The 22820-nt window shown below is 34.6% G+C and overlaps 1 protein-coding gene across 1 annotated transcript; it reads left to right on the top strand.

Moving 5' to 3' along the window:
• The first annotated feature begins 6170 nt into the window (after positions 1-6170).
• LOC126824905 (L-gulonolactone oxidase) lies at positions 6171-22110 on the top strand. The gene is made up of 12 exons (XM_050554335.2): positions 6171-6502; positions 8355-8456; positions 9085-9210; positions 10799-10896; positions 12107-12197; positions 13012-13197; positions 14147-14254; positions 14557-14633; positions 15164-15313; positions 17600-17764; positions 18545-18635; positions 19197-22110. Exons 1-12 carry the CDS (start codon positions 6485-6487, stop codon positions 19350-19352), a joined length of 1368 nt encoding a protein of 455 aa, XP_050410292.1. The 5' UTR covers positions 6171-6484; the 3' UTR covers positions 19353-22110.
• The last annotated feature ends 710 nt before the right edge of the window (positions 22111-22820 follow it).

Below are 22820 nucleotides of genomic sequence, written 5' to 3'. Positions count from 1 at the left end.
TTTTTCTTAAATCTTCATATTTTTGGCATTTCATAAGAAAATGTTGTTCAGATTCAATTTTGCTTGCATTGCATTTTTTACTTAATCGCAGGGTAGACATCGCAATTTTGAACTTCTTATTATTAACAAACTCTAGATATTTTTGAGTGTTTATTGAATTTCTTTTTGAATAATCCGAAGGTTCTGAGTTTATGGTTCGGCCCGCAAGATTCAGCAAGGAGATCGTTAAACTTACTTTCTATTGAACTTTTAATATTCTGTCTCGAAATTGTTGTTGGAGAAATGTCATATTTTTTGAAGATATTTTGGATAGCCGCATACCAGGAGAGTTTTGGGTTTGATTGCAAAATATTTATGTCTTCCTGGTATGCAGAATTCAGTAATGAGTTACTTAAGTTAATGCTATTTTCGTTTAGTCTTTTATAGTACATAGCCATTCTTTGGAATATATCGATATTAACAGGGAAAGCTCCTAATTCGGCCAAGCAGCCTATATTTGATGCTTTTAATGGCTGTGTCAGGATAGATTTACAAATTTTAATGGTCATTTTATTCGTATTTATTTTATCCCAATTTTCTATCTCAAAGTTCTTACTGAACACTAAATTATCCCCCCCCCAAAAAAAAAACAACCTCTGAATCATATAAAGCTATTTGTTTCACGACTGATTCATAAAGTTTTATCAGAACATGTGTTGGAAGGCGATTAGATGTACAGACTTTATGTCTTAAGCTAAACCAGGCTCTCCTAGCCTTCTTTTCAAAATTCACAATAGCTGATTTAAAAAATCCGTTATCATTTATGAAAATGCCTAGGTAAAGATAAGATTTTAAAATATCTAAATTGACGTGGCCAAAGACAATTTTTTTTATTGTTTTTTTCTTATTGTTATTAAAGATCATAACTTTGCTTTTATCTTTATTGAGGTCAAGTTTCCAGTCATCACAGAAACGTTTTAAATTATCAAGGTTGTTCTGTAATCCTATTTCGGTAGCTGACATCAGCACAAGATCGTCAGCAAAGAGCAGATGGGATAGAGTAGTAGTATTTAATATAGGATAATTATCACTGTCTGTAGAATTGTCTAAGTATTGGTTTAAATCATTGGTATAAATATTAAAAAATGTAGAACTTAAAACACATCCTTGCTTAACTCCAATGGTAGAATCAATATTATTTGAAATGGAGTTGTTGTGTTTCACCACATAGGATGTATTTTTATACATAGATTTAATCAATTCAAATATTTATATGACACTGTAAGAGTATATCTGAAAATTCAAGAAAAATAGAAACCAGTCCGTACATTCACGGGTGTTTATTCATTCTATACTTATAAAAACATGGTAATGCACGGACTTTTTCTATTTTTCTTTCATGTTCTCTTATCTATAGTGAGAGTCTTTGTTTATGAATTGTCAGATATCCTTTCACAGTCCCATACAACAACTTTTGGTCTTCGAAAGAATTATTAGTGGGCAGAAATTCGCCCATGTATCTGTTATCACCCGTCACTTCATTCAGTTATATAAAGGGATAACTCGTGTTTTCCTTTTGCGTTCGTCACTTCCTATTGTTGAAACATTGATTACTCATCTAATGATCTCCGTGATAAAATAATATTCGGAACGTGTTTAACCAGTTCTATCACATATTATTTGATAATGACTGGCACCAATATTGTCCTTTAAGGTTTGTTATCTACCCTCGCACATGATTAAACCAAAATTAATGATGCATTATTATAAATTTTCGTTGTATGAAGCCGATTTATATCTATTGTGTTAATTTTACTGCAAACAATTAATAGATAACAGAAAATGGGGCATTAGAGTACAGAGTGGATTTAAGAGTTGACCTGCGGTTCCACGAAAGAATTGAAGACAATATCAAAATTTAAGCATGGCATAGCGCATCTAAAAACAAAGAACAAATTGCCTAAATTCGGTTGTAAATAAAAATAATCCTATATTTAAATTGCGTCGAGTTCAGTTTTATATTTTCTTTCAACACTTGTTCTCTGAACCAAATTCTGAATTTGAAATTTTGATATGGGACAAAAATGTGCCCTTCTTTGGTTGCAACATAAAACTGGAGATAAACTTGTTGGAGTAAAATTTCACTGAACGCCAATTAAAGCTGAGCCAAGACGATCTATGTAGTTAAACAAGCAATTAACAGAAAATACAAAAAAACGGTTTTAAAAAAAATATTAACCAATTCGACATAATCATCATTTTATTGTTTCTGTTATTCATATTCCATCAAGACGAAATTTTATAAAATGGCTGAATTTTACCATTGTTTCGAGCCGTCTAAACGCGGGAAAATTTACTGCAGCTATTGGCCAACAACATGTATGCACGAAGGCAAACAACCTTATTTGCATATTGCAGACGATAAGTATCGGAGAATCATAACCACGGATTGACTCTTCTATTTAAAATAAAGAAAAAAAAAAAAAAATATCATCTTCGACTGGTACTGTCGGTAAACCTGTTACCTAATGGAAATAGTTCCTTGCCTACATGCTGTTGGTACGACAGTAGGCCTATATATATTTCTACTCAAAATCATGTAACGGCCGTCCAAGTTTCCGTGAATAAACAAGCCAGACACTGCCAGGCCCGTAGCCAGCTTGCTAGCTTTGGAGGGGCAGTGAAGTTTTTAGGGGGTGGGGGGACACCCGGCACATTCTACCGTAGGTGTTTTAGAGCTATGGTCGGCAAATGTTTTTTCGGGGGGGGGGGGGGGAATTATTTTTTCGGGGGGGGGGGGGGCTTGCCCCCTCTGCTACGGGCCATTGTACATGTTAATTAATCTATGGTGAAACAATATTATCGCGTCTGAGTCTTCAAACAGTTCAGACTGTACATTTTATGCTTGATCATTTGTAGCCTATTGTTAGCCTACATATAGCGACTTATCATAGTCTCAACACGATCTATGATTGCAGAACAAAATTATGCTGAATCATTGGGCATTCCACCTATCACGTGGATGGTGAACTTTTTTATAACAAAGAGAATTATAAAGCCCAGTGTACACTGGGCAATATTTTAAATGAAATGAAAAGGGGTTTAACGTCCTACTTTTCTGCACCGACTGGGCTAATGAAACGTACTTACGTCATAAGTGTGTCCAGACTGCAAATTCCAACTGCCAATGGTTCTTTTACGTGCACGGCAATGTGTACGCGGGACCTCAGTTTATCTTATCATCCGAACGACTAGACATTGTCCTTGCCTGCAGGCCCTCGGTCCTGCACTATACTGACAAGAGTAAATCACGTTAAGACCAATGATTGATCCAACCCACCTTACAGAGTTTATGTAAAGTAAATAGCATACAATTCTCTATGAATGCCATTTGAAGGATTGATAATTCCTTGAAAAATATACTATTTTGATAGTGGAATCACCAATAGGAATATCAGCCAATAAATCGTTGAATTCCGTTCAGTTATACAAGAATATTTGATGGACATCTTTTTAGTGATCGCTAGACATTCGTAGCAATCGTAGGTGGTCGCCGTGAGCATTCGCGGTCTTTTATTGACTGTTGCAAATATTAGGAACTTTTTCGAAAGTAATCACAAGTCATTCTTATTGATAACAAGGCGTTTATAGTGACCGTAAGATATTTGTAAGGATTTACTAGCATTCGCCTTGTTTTTCCTTATGCCACTCTTGCACATGTGTATCATATTCTTGCGAAAATTCGAAATTGAGGCAAATTCGTCGAAAATGATAAGATTGGCCTGTGGAAATACTGAAAAAAGTGCGGCAACTTTTTGTCCGCATTCTTGAAAAAGTCTTTAACCCAGAAATAAATGCCATTATCTCAGGGGATTTTTTTTTATTTACAGACATATTTATCGTAGTGCCTCCTAGTAGTGTAACTACAAATTAAAACAATTATAATTTTTCCCACCGTTATTTTATATTTAAACTAAATGCATACAGTTTACATGGCATACAGAATAAAAATCAGATGTGTAAAGGGACATTTTTTTTTTTTTTTTTGGTATCGCAATGTTCGTAAATACCTCTTTTTCAAAATAAAACACGGCTTAAGAGTTGAACTATTTATATACCTCTATAGCCATTCATTAAGTCCATCGCATGTCGGCTTGTGGTGATTTCTTTATCAATATTGATTCTTTATCACAATGTGCATGCAAGCTATAATATTTAAATCAATATAATAATCGGTGTAGATTATGGAGATAAAGTGCCGAAGCTTTAAAGTGGCGTTTTTTTTAAAATGAATTTCAAAAGTATAATTGAAATGGAATGAAATGGGCTTTAACGTCCTATATTATACTGTTCTGCTCCGACTGGGCCAATGACTGGAATCTGCTTGTTATATTCAAATTCTCCTCGCAACAATTAGTTAGACTAACCGTAAATACCGGCGGATCCAGGATTTCAGATCTCCGTTGCAGGGTAGCGGCAATCCACGAGATCTGGGTGGCCTTCGGCAGAAAATTTAAACAATTTAAAATGAAACGTTGCCATTTCCGACCATTTCGAGTCGCGGACTGCGACTGGTAAGTCGACATAAGCCCCTCTTTATACCGATTAGTGAAATTTCAGTCACCTCGGGTGTTGTTGGATTTTTTTCTTTGCTATTATATTTTTGCTATCATATCAATTTGCCTATAAATTGACCCACACAGGTCTTTAAAATATCACTTGCTATCATTTATTATGATCACGATCGAGTATCAAAAGATATGTTTTTATTCTTTCACTTTCAAATAATAATAGGGGGGTTGGATGGCCAAATGGTTAGCACGTGCGTGCTGTATCATACGGCCTGTCATTCAGTCAACTGGCGTGGTTTCGAATCCCCGGAGTAGGGTCGCCTGTCCAACCTGGTGGGTTTTCTCCGGGTCCTCCGATTTCCTCCCACTGCTAAAGACCCCTACGCGCTAGCGAATTACTGAAATAAAATTTAAAAAAAAAACACTTGTTAGTCCCGAAATGACCTAGTTTGTGTCGAGTGGACGTTAAACCCCATCTCTCTCTCTCTCTCTCTCAAATAATAATAGCAGAGTCACGCCATATTCTAGTCACGCGCAAGAATGATTGTGTAAAATATTTTTTTTTATCAGTTTTTATAATTTGATTTCAATGACGCTTTTTAAATTGGATTTAAATAAAATATTTAGGACAATATATTTTGAAAGATAATTTATATTTTGCAAAATGGAAGAGAGGTCTCAAACCTAATTTTGAAATTACTATACTACTACTGGAAGAAAAACCATAATATGCTAGGTGCCAAAAAAAATGTCTCATTTTGACCGAAAACACGTCGTATCAAGAGTCCAAATTTAGTCGTAGGGGCCTATCTTTGTGATCTGACAAGGTCTGAAAAAGTGGACTGTTTTTTTGGTGTTTGATGATTTCTCTTGAATTTAAATTATTCCAATCTCTTATCGTTCAATTTTGGTTTATTTTTATGCGCGATATATTTTAACTTACTAAATTCGCCATGTTAAATTTATGAAATTGTGTCGTGGAAGGGGTGTAGGATGGTATTAGTGCGGACGAGTTTTATCATAAGGTCTGTCAATGATTGGGTTAGGCTATATTTGATAAGGTCAACTTAAAGTTTGGTCAAAGGTCACGAGACGTAAACAGGGCTAGCGCTAATCCCAACCCTAGCCCTCAACCTGAACCTAGTCCTAGCCCTAATGCTTAGGCTACCCTATCACAAACCAGGCCCGTAGCCAGCGGGGGGCAAGGAGGGGGGGCAATGTCCCCCTGAAAAAATGTTTTAACCCCCGAAAAAAATTTTGCCGACCATAGCTCTAGAATACGTACTATAGACTGTTACGGGTGAACCCACCACCCCCACGCAGCCAGCAAGCTGGCTAAACAGCAGACCTGTCGCAAACCTATATACTATATATAGACTGTGACGGGTGAACCCACCACCCCCACGCAGCCAGCAAGCTGGCTATACAGGCCTGTCGCAAACCTACAATCTCGCCAACAATCACGTGCCAACAATGGACCCATTAGTCCCGGAATGATCTAGTTTGTGTTAAACTATCGCTCTCTCTCTGGCTCTAAGTGTTCCCTTTAACTTGGATTTCCCGCTCGCTGAAGAATGTGTGTCAGTCTGGGTCACGTGCTCAGTCAGTGAGCAGGGGAAATCCTACGTTACGTTACAAAGGCACGTGGTCTGAATGGCGTGAAAATAATTTATATAACATCGACCACCGACACGAGATGTAATTCATAACACGCAGGTTGTCTTGTTCTAATAACGTCTGCAGGAACTGTTCAGCCGTTGAAAGTCTACAGAATATTCAACTGCACACAGACTCTCTCCATTTTACGATAGAAGAAGTCGTACCACAACATCGGGTTATTTTTAGGTTCGATATTGACATTGTATTTGTAAATAAAAGAAATCAAAGAAGCCGACACCGACCACACCTGTCACTGACACTGTCATCTTTTAGCAATGGCATCTGATGTTAGAGTAAGTATTTTAATGAATTTATTACCAGTTGGCATCAATTAACTTTTAGCAATACTAATCACGTGGAATTGTTTGTTGGAATGTAATAATTAATAGGACCTTACCGGTATCGGTAAGCGACACCATACTACCATAGATAATACCGTTAGCCATAACCATAGTCCATAGATAATACGTTATCTATGGCTACACAAATGAAATTACAGGGGCGGATTATCTAGACTGAAAAAAGATAAATTGACATATATTTTGAAAAAAATTAATCTTCACATCCAGAGAAAAATATAATGTGATAAATTTGAGGAGAAAAATAATCTGTGTGTTCACAGTATTAAAATAAACAGAAAAGTTCCATTTAAAGCAATTACTGTATTTAATTGCTTCCCATTGAACGTGTTTTATTTTAATGTGTAACAAAAAATTAACTATGTACAGCGTCATTTTTCTACATTCATTTATGGGACCAAGTAGAGGCACAAAGATTTTTTATGGGATATAGTGAAGCTCTTAAAATTCTAAAAAAAAGATACTAAAGGGCTGATGAGCACCTAATTAAAAAAAAGTTTTCTGGTATTAGAATAAACAGAAAACTTCAATGTAAAGCAATTATTGTGTTTTAATTGCTTCCCATTGAACTTCTGTGTTTTATTTTAATGTGCAAAAAAAATGAACCATGTACAGCGTTATTAATAAAAAAATTACATGTCAGGCGTCGGTCTAGAAAATATAAACACAAGCCCGTCTTCATTAGCCCCATTGGAGTAGAACAGTAGGACGTTAAGCCCCATTTCATTTCATAAACACAAGCCGATGAATCATACATCCAGCATATGGGTGTCTTTAACCACATTAGTCTATTTTAAACTGACAATATTTTTGTAATTAAGAAAATTAATGACTAAGATTCATACACCTATGACTCTACACCTTTTGATAAAAAAAACTTTTCTAATGGGTTCCATGGGGTCGGGTGTGTCTAATACAGGCAAAACAAATTATTTAGATTACACACACCAAATTAAATTTGACTGTGCTTGATTCTTACCAGGGTTTCCACTCCAATATTTTATCAGCCAATTTTTTTACACATGGACAGGATTTTTTTTTTCTAAGAATATGTCAATTTATCTTAATTTATTAATCAATATTGACCTATTTTAGACATAACAACTGTAAATCTAATGGTATTTATTGTGTTTTGAAATTAAATTACTTGAAATACCTAATTTTATGACATGTTAGATTCTCGATCCAGTCAATTTGAATATTATGATTAGTAACTCAAGACTGCCAGATGTGATGTTAACAATATTTATTTATTTACAAAATGTCTATTGTGTCTTACCCCTTAAAAGACGAAATCTTGACTGTGTCTTAAATGAAATCTCATTAGTGCAAAATCTTGACTGTGTCTTATCTCTTAAAGCGAGAATTTCATATTTTCTAAGAAAGTCAAAACATAATTATTTCATGTCTTTTGCTCAATAGGTTATCAACTCACTATTATACGCCAATGGGCATTATTTCCCACCCTTAAAAATCATTGACACAGGAAATAATAATGCAATTACCTCCCTTGTTTTCATATTGCCTCCATGCATTAGCCATCTTCAAATGTTGGAATTTGAAGTTGAAAATGATATTTTTGCCAATTTCTCAGCTGGCAATAGTGAATTATAGGATTAATAGGATTATTCTTTAACAAGGTAGGACTGTTTATGGATACCATCTATTTTAAGCTTTATTTTAATAAATTTTAAAAATATAACTTAAAAATATGAAATTGCAACTTTAAATGATGTAACATGGACAGCGATGTAAGGGATTAATAAATGTGTTTTATATATTTCAGTCTTTAGGTAAACCTGGTTTCAAGTTTACAAATTGGGCCACCACATATTCCTGTCATCCTGAATTATATTTTGAACCAGAAACAACAGAAGAAATATCTCAGGTATCCTACGTTGTATCTTACCTTGTTCAAAATGTAGCTTAAACTAGCTTTATAAGTTGTATTTACAGGTGTTATACACAAAGTGGGGTGTGCTTACTATTTCTAGAACACCTGATACCACCTGTCATTTATTTGGGAACTTTAGAGACAGTGGTTTTTATTGTAGATGGAAGTCATTCAGATTTTATCGTTAAAAAATGTGGACATTACAGAAGCCACCAACCAGTCCATTAAATGTGACCATTTGTTAAGGAAAGAAAGTGTTTTTTATTAATACGATATAATATGTCTTTGTTGTGGTTTGTAATGATACAATACATTACTGAACTTTGGTTCACAATGATAAACATTATCTACTTAAGTGGATGTTAACATTTTTCTTTTACCTGAATCAAAAAGGTTTTAATTTCTTTCAACTTTTATCTGTATCACAGGTGAGATTAGGCACGTTTTCTTCTTTTCGATTTTGATCATACTTCTACAAGACATTAAGATGTTTATGGTCCTTCAAACATGGTCATTAAGTCAACTGGCGTGGTTTAGATTCCTCATTTGTCTGAAAAGCCCATGTCTATGTTTGCTTTTAAAAATACTTATGAAATTATAATGATAAATTGTGTTTTTACAGATTCTGGCATTTGCCCAGAAGAAAGGTAAAAAAGTGAAAGTAATTGGAAATGGTCATTCACCCTCGGACCTGGCATGTACGACAGATTATATGATTAGTTTAAAGCGGTATAATCATGTCATAAAGGTGAGATATTTACATATAACTTCACCTACGTTTACAGGAAAGAAAACAAGAAAACTTGGTCATCAACTTCCTTCTCTTGTGTATCAAAAACTAAGTCAAATTTGTTTCCATGATAACACAAAAATGATCAAATCTGAGAAATTTCTAATTTGAAAAAGGCACAACTACTGTAATAATAGGTTGATCCATGGTTGATCTGAGTATAAAGTTTTCTAAAGATATCTTGTTTGTTAATGAAATATTCACAGGAAACAAAAATCAAAACAATTGTAATCAATATCCTGCCCTAACTTGGTTTGGCAATCAATACTGTGTATAACCTGCCAAATAGAATTGGTAGAAATACTACTGTCTGGGCTGATTTGACACCCACCCCCATCATTTTTAATTCCTTTCCTTAACGATCCATCATCATATGGCAGTTTCGTGGATTATTCTGTTTTCTGTATGAGGTAACCAATATACCAGGAATATTTGAAAGTTTGTTAAGGGTACCTTATATTGTAATAAAGTATTGATGTTGTAAACTATGCCTCTTTATGATTATAAATGCTGTTGAAAAGGTTTGCACAGTAACCATAGAGATGACCTCAAAAAGGCTGCAGTTCAGTAGATCACAAGTGAAGCTCTAATTGTTGAATAATAAAATTTTAATTTCTAGGTCATCCGTGTCATTAATAAACATTTATACATATATTGATTGATATCTATAGTGCAGTTTTATTTATATTAAGCAAATTGTATCTATTTATAGATCATCAATATCATTGATAAACATTTATAGATATATTTAGGAGATAAACACCTCATGTTTCGCATTTAGAGGGGTGTTATTGTCCAATAGACATGTCCTGAGATCATTAGGACCCAAGACGCGTTAGCGTCGCGGGTTCTAATGTAAAATCTCAGGACATGTCTATTGGACAATAACACCCCTCTAAATGCGAAACAGGAGGTGTTTATCGACATTGTAACATGCTATTTTTTAGAATTTTTAAAGAACTTATTTTATTGTGTAAACTTCAAAATTCGTCTTGCTCCAAATCGGTTTTAGTGACATAAAAAACAAAGAAATCAATTTTGACGTAATGAAAACGTCGTGACGTAGCGGGGTAACTGGCTGCTCATGTTAGATTTGGCTCGCTTATCGTCTGGTTGCTATAGTAGCCGTATGAGTATAGACACACAAAAAAAACCCTAAAATTCTCACTTCATTTTTTTAAAAGTAGTTTTTGAAACAAAATTTATGTTTCTGTAATAGATTTTTGAATATTTTGTTGTTTGTAGCTGTTACCTGATAGGGGTTGGCGTTTTAAGTGCATCTTCGGACATATCTCCAAATATTTCATCTAATGTACCGAGATCAAAATTGATTGTCTCCATTGTGGTTATCGCCATTAAAGTAGTACGCATAATATTAATACGTAGTGATTTTTCTAATTTAGAGGGGTGTTATTGTCCAATAGACAGTGTCTAATCGACCAATCAAAACGCAAGATTCACCCTTAAGCATGTTACAATTATTAATATCTGTAGTGCAGTGTCTTTTATATTAAGCAAAAAAAGATATATTTGTATCTATTTCCAGATTGATAAAGAAAGGGGATTAGTCAATGTTCAGGGTGGTTGTTTAATTAAAGATTTAAATGAAAAGATTTTACCAGCAAATGGGCTTGCTTTTAGTGTGTAAGTATTAAAAATCTTGAGGCAAATTAAATACTTATACTATTTATGATGCCCTACACAGTCGAATGGGTTCTAATAAAATTTTAATTTACTCCATTGAATATTCAACCTCAAATAACAATTTTTATACGCCCACATTGAAATGTGGTCATATATTGTCGTCACCCCGGTCCGTTGGTCAGTATTGGTAGACACTCTAGAGGCTAAAGTTAATATCCGATTGACTTTATATTTATACACAGTGTTTAAGGTCATGAGACGAAGAATCCTATTGATTTTAAGCAATTTCCGATAATTACTGCCAGAGTTATAGCTCTTGATCACTTTGAAAAATCTTGTGGACACTCTAGAGGCTAAAGTAAATATCCGATTGACTTTAAATTTAAACTCAGTGTTTAAGGTCGTGAAACGAAGAAGCCCAGTGATTTTCAATGATTGCCGATAATTACTACCAGAGTTATGGCCCATGATCACTTTGAAAAATCTTGTGGATGCTCTAGAGACCAAAGTTATCATCCGATTGACTTTAGATTGATACACAGAGTTTAAGGTCTTGAGATGAATAAGTATATTAATTGATTTTCAATGAAATTTGATAATTTGAACAGCTAAATCCATGATATTAAATGTTTCATATACTAAACGTTACCATGGGGCAGAACTAAAAGCCAAACAAATTCTAATGATTCTCTGATAATTACTTAATGAGTAGTTCTCTTAATCAGATTTTAATGTATTATAAATGTTTCATTACCGACAATAGAAAAAATATGCGACAACTGTTGTTGACTGCTCAGACGACTTCACTGCTGTGGGTATATGTTTTGTTGCCTGGCCACCTATCTTTAAATAATTACATAACAGCTTGGTTTACTAGAATTCGTATCATCTAATCTGACGCATGAACTTTAGATTATTAGATCTTTCAATGAATCAAGTGGCTTGGATTCGATCCCAGACCTGACTGTCTAACATTATGTGTTCCTCTGATGAATTATTAAAATAAAATGTTCCATATGTTAGTCCGTAATGATTTAGTTTGTGTTGAGTGGATGTTAAACCCCATTTCTCTTTCTAAAACAGATTTTATTATGACTTTCATCATCGTGCACAGTGGATGAAATTTGGTAGTTGATTGTCACAGGACCAGAAGTTTATTTTAGGCCATGTAGCAGGTGTTGTTTATTGATATGTATTATTTGTATTTTAGACAAGGTACCGTATCAGAACTAACAGCCGCAGGTGTTATTTCTACAGGAACACATGGAACTGGTGCCGATATGGGAATTATATCTTCTTCTGTAAGTTAATCTTTATATTGTGTGGATATCAAACGTCCATTAATTTAAACAGATTATAATCGAAATTCATTGAACTCACTACACATCTATTAAGATGCTGTACATGCATGCACCTGATATGATCGAAATTCATTAAACTGACTACTCATCTGTTGAAATGCTGTACATGCATGCACCTGAAATGAAAATGCCAAGGTGAACTTGATGAGAAGCATCTTTAAGGCACTGACTCAGTAACCAAGAGATCCGGGATAGAGAAAGTTCCCTTATGAGTTGTGCAGGATGAATGGCCTGGCAAGAAATGGTATCTAGTCATTCAAATGGGACAAAAAAAAGGGGGCTGTGTACACAATAACTTGAACGTAAAAAAACCTTGGAATTCGACAAAAGTTAGACGGTCTGCCTCATACTTATAGCATACTGCATTGCTTATGGCCGTCTTCATTTTAAGTAAAAAATTTTAAAAGTTGACGGGATTGTCTTCATTGGGTTGGCGCATAAGGTGATCATAATATGTTGATCATAAAACATGAAGTTGCCACCCCCATAAGGTGTAACCCTTTCAGTGGAATTAACTTTCCATTCATATTTTGACTTTTAAACCTTGCATGCGGTACAGGGCAGAGTTCTCTATGGAATTTTAAAAACTTTGTTTGATATTTTAAAAGTTGATCAACATCAATTGATGACATTTATTTTAGATCTGGCATGGACCTTCTTCTGCGGATTGGTATCTATGTTTTCAGAAGCATTGCTTAACTAGACAATTTTATTATGTTTGGTTAACTGATTTTACTTGATTTTTCTATTTTAGGTTGTTGAGTTGGACCTGATGACGGCATCTGGAGAAATTCTAACTATATCAAAAGACCAAAACGCTGATTTATTTCCAGCTGCTGCCGTGAGTCTAGGTTCACTTGGTGTTATACTACACGTAACATTCCAGTGTGAACCTGCCTTTAATCTGGAACAGAAACAGTTTCCTGATAAACTAGATAATGTAAGATATGTTTTATATATCAACATCATTAACCCTTTAACACTTGGACAGTCTTTAACAACCCAAAACTATTGCTTCCTCTTCGACATCGGAGAGAGAGAGAGAGAGAAATGGGGTTTAACGTCCACTCGACACAAACCAGGTCATTTCGGGACTAACATATGGTTTAATTTTATTTCAATAATTCACTTGCGCGTAGGGGTCTTTAGTAGTGGGAGGAAACCGGAGGACCCTGAGAAAACCCACGAGGTTGGACAGGCATTTCGGCATCGGAACACATGAGTCATTTAGATATTTGGAACTATTTGAGGACCGTTTCTTAGTTCTGTGAATAAGGAGATTTGAGTTGGTCTACGGAGCACTGGTGGTTTTGAAATAAGCTACAAAACTTGCTGAAAAAAAGACCAGTTTTCTCTCATTTTTTTCAGGGAACTGGATTTGTCAGTATTTACACGTGCCAAATAAGTGATCTGATAGTATAAAAGAGATATGAACATGAATTAACTACCCTTCCCGCACACTCTTATCACAAAACAAGCTCAAAAGCTTGACAAAGGGACCACAAAACAAAAGTCCTATCACACAAAAGTAGGCTAATCTTACAAAAAAAATATGGAGGTCATAAAAATATTGTTAATATTTACATGCCTAACATAGCATTGACATATTTTGGTGTCTAGGTTGATAAATATGTGACTTGTGACAGCAAAATGAGTTACAAGTTTGTAACGATATGTGAAAAAATGTTAAAATAGAAAATATGATATAAACATGTTAGTCTCAAAATGACATACGGATTGTGAATGGGATGTTGAACCCCATTCCATTCATATTCTTAGTTCTCCTGCATTTACTCTTAAAATAATTTGTTGGATAGAAAATATAATATTGTAATATTTCATTGAGTATAAAAAGACAGACCATTTAATTTTATTCATTATTTTTTCAGGTTTTGAAAAATCTTGATAAATATGTGACTGGTTCCGAACATTTCCGATTTTTTTACTTTCCACATACAGAAGATACTTTATGTTTTAGTGCTAATCGTACTAAAAAGGTAAGGGTATAGGAAACGGTCAGCAACTTAAGAACATATATTTTGTTAGTCACCTTGACCATTAAAGTGTCTTGTGTTCAAATAAATTAGTAAAAAAGATATTTTCCAAAACTAAATAGATGTGTTGAATGATTAATGTCGAATGATTAAGGACTATCTCTAAAGGCTGTTACTAGATCTAAAGGCCTTTACCTTATCTGAAGACCTTCACTAGATCTAAAGGCTGTTACTAGATCTTAAGGCTTTTACTCTAAATTTTGCAGTCTAAAGAAGTCTAAACAAACCTGTTTTTATTTATTTAGGAGAAGAATTTATCCTTTAGTTGGTTTTGGGAATCATTAGTTGGATATCATATCTTCCAGGCCTTGTATTGGTTAAGGTAAGTAAACTAAAGACTTCATACACTTTTCATTCTAAAATAGGTCTCATTTTATAGTGTACACCTGTAAATATTATCATTCTAGGTCTCATTTATACACCTATCTAGATTATCATTGTATCAGTTGACAGTGCAAGAAAAAATGCACCAAAACACCAGACATAAACATTCATTATGCAAGAGCTAAATCTGTCTATTGCAGGTCTTTCTTTAGGCCTGAAATGTTATCTAAATTATTAATTAGACATTAATTAACCTAGCTAACCAGACCATAATCAACTCTAGATGGCATCACTAGTCTGCGATCTTTAGTGGATTGTGAGCCGATTTACTGCGATTTGCAAAGTTGGTGCCATGTATACAACAATTATTCAGATTGAAATTGCATTCTAATCAGCAAATTTATCTACATGGCGGATACCCGTCTTCATTAGCCTGGTTGGTGCAGAAACGTAAGACATTAAAATCTTAGTTTCATTCCATGTAGTATAGTTCATTTCTAATTTGATACAAATTTTTTAATTTTTCAGTACATTTATGTCGTTCTTGGTACCCGTATTAAATCGACTGTTTTATAATTTGTTATACGCTCACAAGAAGGAGAAAGTAGATCGATGTGATCGGATCTTTAACTTCAACTGTTTATTTAAACAGTACGTCACAGAATGGTCAATACCAAGGTACTTATGATTTACAAGTCAATATATAAGGGAAGATTTTAATCTTAATGTGGGCAAGTAATTCATGTGTTAAATGTGATCTATCAACAGTCACTTTAATTTCAGTGTGTATTTCTGTTCTATGGTGATGTTTAGCTAATTGGTCATTGTGGTTTTCTGTTTACTGTGTTTTGATTCCCCGGTTGTAACAAGGAGTAGGGTCAGCTATCCAACCTCATGGGTTTTTCTCCAGGACCTCCGGTTTCCTCCCACTGCACAAGCGAATTATTGAAATAAAATTGAACCATATATTAGTCCCGAAATGGCCTAGTTTGTTTCGAGTGCAGGTTAAACCCCATTTCTCTCTCTCTCCCTGTGTTTGTTGCTATTCTAAGCCTAGAATGGAGCTGGGTCACTGGCATGTTCCTGAACAATGACCGCGAGTTTTACAACATCTAGACTTTGCAATGCTTTGCAATTTCCGAACTTATAGCGATGTTATCTCCTTTTACCACAGACACGTGAACAGTAGCGTCCAATCAGAGGTTGTGACACAAACACACTCAAATCAAACTGGCGACCTCCACGGAAACCAAGACATTGAACGAACCTTGAACTTTGCAACTCGATTATCACAGATAGACATTTTAATTCGTGATGATCAAGGAATCTGATAGGCTCTCAAGCTGGGTCAGTACCCAATCGAAATTAGTGCCGAAATATTACGGAAGGGCTTGATAAGATGTACAGAGTTAAAGCGAGATCAAGCCGTCTATTGAAGATGGGTCACTGAGTGCCACAGATGATTTATGAAGCGAGTGACGAACAGGTGACCAGGTCCTAGCTGATGAAACAGTTAATGTTTAGATAATTGAAAGAATGTAATTGTTGATACTGTTGGAATCAGTGATGGGATTTTGCCTGTATATTCCGGACATGTTCGACGCTATTTTCCAAACGTTGTAAATTGTCCGACCAGGAATATGCCCAATCGGACATCAAGACATGGTAAATAATATTCAAAATTCCAAAATTAATATAGTGTACTGAGTGTATAACTACCACTCAACCCGATTATCGTTGATAATAGGCTGGATTGATTAGGTAATTAAGTGATCAACGTATTTATCGATTTATACAGTCTATACACATACCTTGATTGACTGACTTAATTCTTTGTCGGACAATTCAATCCTGAACAGAAGTCATTGCTTCTCCTTTGTCAGACTATATATCAATCCCATAAACTTAATCTTTGTGATTAACCCTTGATTTCTCCATTGTCTCACGTTTTAATCTCCTTGATGTCGGCCGTAGACATTAGTCATATATGTCACATATCCTAATAGTATATAACACCCCAAATCAATATACATTGTGTTCGATAACTTGTCTGGGATATTTCTTCAGTGGAAGCCGAAGTTAAATAAAGCTATTTCACACACATGCAAAATGAAAGTAGAAATCTTGCGAGACACGTGGAATTAAGAGGTGTAATTGTGCCGAATCTAACACATCTGATGTCGGGAGAAAAGATTCTATTTTGATGGCATATTGTCGGATTTATGATCATATTTTGAATGGGGTTTATGTTTTTAAATAAATAAATAAACACGCTAAAAAATGTTGACGAATATTTTGATTGGAATAACGTAAGTAGTTACGGTAATTGTTTTAGACGAGAGCGCATGCTTAGAGTCGAATGGGATTTTTTAGCAGTTGGTGTCACTCGCTCGTTGTATTAAAGAGCGACCTTTACTACGGTTTATGGTCAAATAAATTTCTGGATGTCATTTTTTTTACCTTCCGTATATAAATCGAAACAGAGTATAAGTCGAATGCCAGACTTCGCTGAAAAATGTATCAACTTATGACCCGAAAAATACGGTAATTTCGGGGGAATTTGAAACCGGTACGGATGGGCAGTAGTCGGCACGCTTTCATTCTATGGTATTACGATGTCATGTAATTTTGTAGGAATATTATTGACATAAATATGAATACCGTACGGGAATTAAATGTGAAAAATAACGAGGTGCACCTATTTTTTTTATTACGTATGAATTTGAATATTTTGTTGACACATGATTCTTAATTGTTGTTTGAAAACGCCTGCTTAAATAACGATAAGAGTTATGTCCCTTTATTTTCGGGAAGAAAATGTCCGACAACAAAAATTTTGAAATCCCATCACTGGTTGGAATATTGAATTACTTTATTATAAAAAAAGATGGTGTCACTGTTGTTTATATGCCTCGGAGTACTTTTAAGAATATTTAGAATGATTATTTGATTTTATTTTAACAGAGATAAAACTGCACCAGTATTGACAGAAATTAAAGATTGGATTTTAAAAAATAAATTCCCAGCCCATTTTCCTATTGAAGTTAGATTTGTGAAAGGTGATGGTATTTATTTAAGTCCAGCATATGGATGGAACGATACATGTTATATTAACATCATCATGTATACGTAAGTATAGTATAGTTTAACACTAGTTTCTTTGATGATGTACCAGGATCCACGGTGGATAAGTGGGGAAGACACTGGCTTGCTAGCCTGGAGGTCGCATGTTCGATCCCTGCATTGGCCGACAAAAGTCCATCGCAATTTTCCGATGTGGTTACCCCATGTCAGTGGTGCAGGATGGAGAGCCTGACAAGAAAAGTTGTCTAGTTGTTCAGATGGGATCAAAAACCAAGGTCCTGTGTATACATTGGCGTGCATGCCATAGTACTGCTGTCTAGGTCATTTCATTTTTGATGATGTACCCATACATTCTTGGGAGGGGGGTTGGATGACCGAATGGTTAGCATGTGCATGCTGTATCATAAGGTCTGTCATTGTGTCAACTGACATGGTTTAGTTTCCCCAGTTGTACGTGACAAGGAGAAGGGTTACTGTCCAACCTCGTGGGTTTACTCCGGGTCCGCCGGTTTCCTCCCACTGCGAAAGACCCCTACACGCAAGCAAACTATTGAAATAAAATTGATGTGTTAGTCCTGAAATGACTTAGTTTGTGTGGATGTTAAACCCCATTTCTCTCTCTCTCACAATCTTGGGAGACACCGTGGCTCAGTGAGGTCTCTGTTGTGATCTTTATGCTATTCCAGTCTGGTTGACCATCGTCAGCAGGGCAGGGCAGGAAACCTGGTAAAAAAAACCAGCTTTAATATTGGTGTACAGATGCTTTTATGTTATTTTCTGTTGTGTGGTTATTGTTATTATATTACTGTGTTACTTCTCTTACAGGCCATTTAACAAAATTGTACCAAGAGAAAAATATTGGGAAGCTTTTGAGAAGGTTATGTCTGACTACGGGGGCCGTCCACACTGGGCTAAGGTAAGCCATAAGCACAGAATTTTGTAACCGTGAAATGGTTCAATCATCAACTGACTTTTGTTTTAGAACAGTTCAAATCATCATTTGTTATCAGAAAATCACTCAAGTTTTAAAAAAAATGTGTTCTGGAAGTGTTTAGATCTTTATTTCGTACCGACTAGGATATGCGGTTAGTCTACTCAGCAACTACTCCTTTAGTGGTTATCTGTTCTCTTTGAAATCCAACTTAAGCCCTTATGATTGGCTAAGACCATTGTTGCTGAAGGAAAAGCAACTGTTTCTTGGCTAAAGAAAGATCAAGTCAAGGCATTTCAACACAAATTTCTTGAAAGAGGATGTTAGAAATGGTGAAATAGAAACATTCATGTATCTCACAGAATCATGAAATCTAATGGTTTGCAAATGGTGCCTTTCTGTCCCCTTTACACATGCCATATTAGGGTACCCTGCATTTCTAATGAGGTCTAACTGCGACCACAATATCTCAAGTCCTGTAACATAGGAAAGTTTAAAAATATATTCCAGCAGTTACTTATCCAAATTGCATCTTTTTTTTCCCAGGATCATAAATATGGCAGAGAAGAATTTACTAAGCTGTATCCACAATTTGAGACATTCTGTAAAATCCGAGAGAGATTGGATCCCAATGGCATGTTCCTTAATTCCAATCTTGAAAGAGTTTTTGGTAAAAATACCATGTCCAAAATGAATGTATAGATTTTGCCTTGATAATCAAAATGTTTTTTTTCAACGTTAGATATTGGACTATAGTTACCAGAAAGATTCAAACTTTATTGGCTTAAATTGATTTGTTTGTTCGTCTGCCTGTCCATCTCACTTTTTGTAACACAAGAACATGCTTCTAATTGAGGTAAAAAGTTCAAACTTAGGGTTGTTATTTATCAGGTGAATGATTTGGCCCGATTTTGACAATCAGCATTTTCTGCCAAGGCTAAGCAGAGTAAGCAATTTCATCGGTCAGTGCTTTGGAATAATTGATTCTAATTTGAAAATGATGAAACTTAGTGTCATTACATCAATACCGTGATGAGAATTTCAGCTTAGGCTAAGTGAGACCTCAATTTGATTTGTTGAAACTTTATATTCTTATTTGATGGAAAATTAGAATCTTTCTGGCAACTGGTTCCCAATATTTTAGAGATGTACATAACACATTCCACATACAGTATTTATTTTACACCAGGCCTCTCATTTTATTTGTATTAACTGGTCTTGACTAACTGGCAGTGAAATTGACTGACTTGCAGTAGAATTGACTGACTTGCAGTGAAATTGACTGGCTGGCAAAGTTATCTGGAATAATGCTAAAAATTGTCTTGTTACTGAAGTGAAAGCCTTGTAGTCCGGCATATTACCGGTATTACGATTGTCTGCAGATCCTCAGACAATGATGTCGCTGTGAATGGCATAAAACATGGGCATTAAATCGCCATTCTTTACATTTTAAAAATTTCCATCTACTGTATATTAAGGACTTAATTCAGGTTACCACAGAGGCACCAAAACATTAGAGTGTAAATTTCTCTGCCAGTCAAGGGTGGTAATTATGACCGAAAAAAGAGCTCTACCATTTTGAATTACATGTACATACGTTGATGGAGGGGGTGTACTTTGTACTTCCATCATTTTGTAGTTAGGGTCATTTAATGGTCTTAATGAGGCTGTGTGAACAGTGTGAACCAATCCATCTTACAAACTACATGGCATGATGACACTTTTCATTGAATTGTATACACAGTTTTCAATGAATTATTTATACACTTTTTATTTAAGTGTAACAGACTTTTCAATGAATTATATATACACACTTTTCAATGAATTATATATACACACTTATCAATGAATTATATATACACACTTTTCAAGGAATTATATATACACACTTTTCAATGAATTGTATACACACTTTTCAATGAATTGTATACACACTTTTCAATGAATTATTTATACACCTTTTATTTAAGTGTAAACTGACTTTTCAATGAATTATATATACAAACTTTTCAATGAGTTGTATACACACTTTTCATTGAATGGTATACACACTTTTCAATGAATGGTATGCATACTTTTCAGTGAATGGTCATCTTATATGTAGAGGTTGTTATTTGTTGTTGATGAAATGTTATATTTTGTTTTTAGCTTTAAGCTGGTAAAAAAAGGTGCTAAATGTCCCAAAGGGGAAACCTAAATCAAAACAATGTTAAGAAACCCAAACACTATGAGGTTAAATAATTACCCAGACATCTTAATGGGGAAGTGGTATCAGGTGGTTTTAAAAGATTAAAATGTGTCTGATTCTTTATTTAGTTAATTTTACTTGAAAAGCGATCTGTAAATGAACAAGAGGTATTTTAGAATTATTGTGATATTTTTTTCTCTTTATTTATGTCATTATTTGACAGTAATTTTTTTATAGCAATTATATGTTTACATAGCCAGTTGTTATTGCATATTTTTGCATTTGTTTGTATTAAAAATACATTTGAGATATTAAATGAATTACTATTATGAGGAGATTGAATAATGTCTGTTTTGTATTAAATGATACTATTATAACTCCAGAATCTTGATTGGTCAATCAGATTTGGCTCAAAAATAAAAATGTCCATTTGACTGGATTTTTATGTGTTGATTTGTATTGTGGGATGATAATCTGTCTTTATTGAATGTTTTACGTCTCTAGACAAGGCCAGAATTGAGATATACACCCCATAATCATTTTTGCATACCATTATTATTATTCTGGATAACTGTTGCTATAAAATGTTATTCTGGGTAACTGTTGCTTTAAATTGTTATTCTGGGTAACCGTTGCTTTAAATTGTTATTCTGGGTAACTGTTGCTTTAAATTGTTATTCTGGGTAACTGTTGCTTTTAATTGTTATTCTGGGTAACTGTTGCTTTTAATTGTTATTCTGGGTAACTGTTGCTTTTAATTGTTATTCTGGGTAACTGTTGCTATTAAATGTTATTTGCTGCTATTAAATGCTATTCTGGGTAACTATTGCTTTTTAATGTTATTCTGGGTAACTGTTGCGATTAAATGTTATTTGCTGCTATTAAATGTTATTCTCCGTAACTGTTGCTATTAAATGCTATTCTGGGTAACTATTGCTATTAATTGTTATTCTCCGTAACTGTTGCTATTATGGGTAATTGTTGCTATTAATTGTTATTCTAGGTAAGTGTTGCTATAAATTGTGAATAACTAATAAAGAACAAAACCATAAACTCGACAGGGTCAGGATCCAGAAAATATAAGAATTGTCTTTGACCTTTTCGTAGGGTTTGGGTTATTCACAGAATTTTTACTTTTTAGATATTAAATTTGAGCACTTGATAAAAATGAGAAATTTTTAATGTAATATTTCATATTTTAGAACGGTACATCATTGACTGAGAAATGTACTGGCTATATATAATAATAATAATAAACTATTTTATAACATTTAGGTATGACATTTGGATTTTTGTCTCGCACCTTTTGAAGTAGGGAACTGTTGAAATGGGTTCGTCTGTCCGTCACATATTTTGGGACACAATAACATATATATTCCACCTTTTGGTATTCTTTTAAAATCAATAGATGTGCTACATGTTGTGTATGGTAAATTAGCTTTGTGAGGCTTGGATATAGGATGATTGTACCATCAGTTTGGCTATATTTGTATACTTGTTACAAAGTATCTTTGAAGAGAGAGGGGGTTATGGTATTTATTGACAAAAGGTATTGTTTATAAATAAAAGATGTGTTATTTTTAACCTGTGTGCTAAAGGGGGGTCCACGATGGCTGAGTTCCAGTGGTTTAAATGAATAATAGACAAAATGTGGTATCAGGGATTCGACAAAGAGTAAGCATACCATAGAATATAACAAATATTTTATTTTCAGCTAGATTGTCTTGAGTTTAATGATATTCTGCATGGACACATAACCTTTTTAATGTAGCCTAAACTAGTTAGACTTGCTCATGATAACGGGGTGGGGGTGGATGGCCGAATGGTTAGCACATGCACGGTGTATCATAAGGTCTGTCTTTGAGTCAACTGCCATGGTTTCGATTCCCCGGTTGTACGTGACAAGGAGTAGGGTCGTCTGTCCAATCTCGTGGGTTTTTTCTGGGTCCTCCGGTTTCCTCCCACTGCTAAAGTCCCCTGCT

The sequence above is a fragment of the Patella vulgata genome, chromosome 6 (genome assembly GCF_932274485.2).
Source record: "Patella vulgata chromosome 6, xgPatVulg1.2, whole genome shotgun sequence".
Taxonomy (NCBI): domain Eukaryota; kingdom Metazoa; phylum Mollusca; class Gastropoda; family Patellidae; genus Patella; species Patella vulgata.
The sequence above is the reverse complement of the archived record's forward strand: the minus strand, read 5'-3'. Positions and strand labels throughout refer to the sequence as shown.

Bases quoted from the DNA above. Each gene is read 5' to 3' on its own strand.
- LOC126824905 (XM_050554335.2), top strand. The intron at 12,198-13,011 runs GTAAGTTAATCT...TTTCTATTTTAG, and splicing joins TGGGAATTATATCTTCTTCT to GTTGTTGAGTTGGACCTGAT. The intron at 13,198-14,146 runs GTAAGATATGTT...TTATTTTTTCAG, and splicing joins TTCCTGATAAACTAGATAAT to GTTTTGAAAAATCTTGATAA.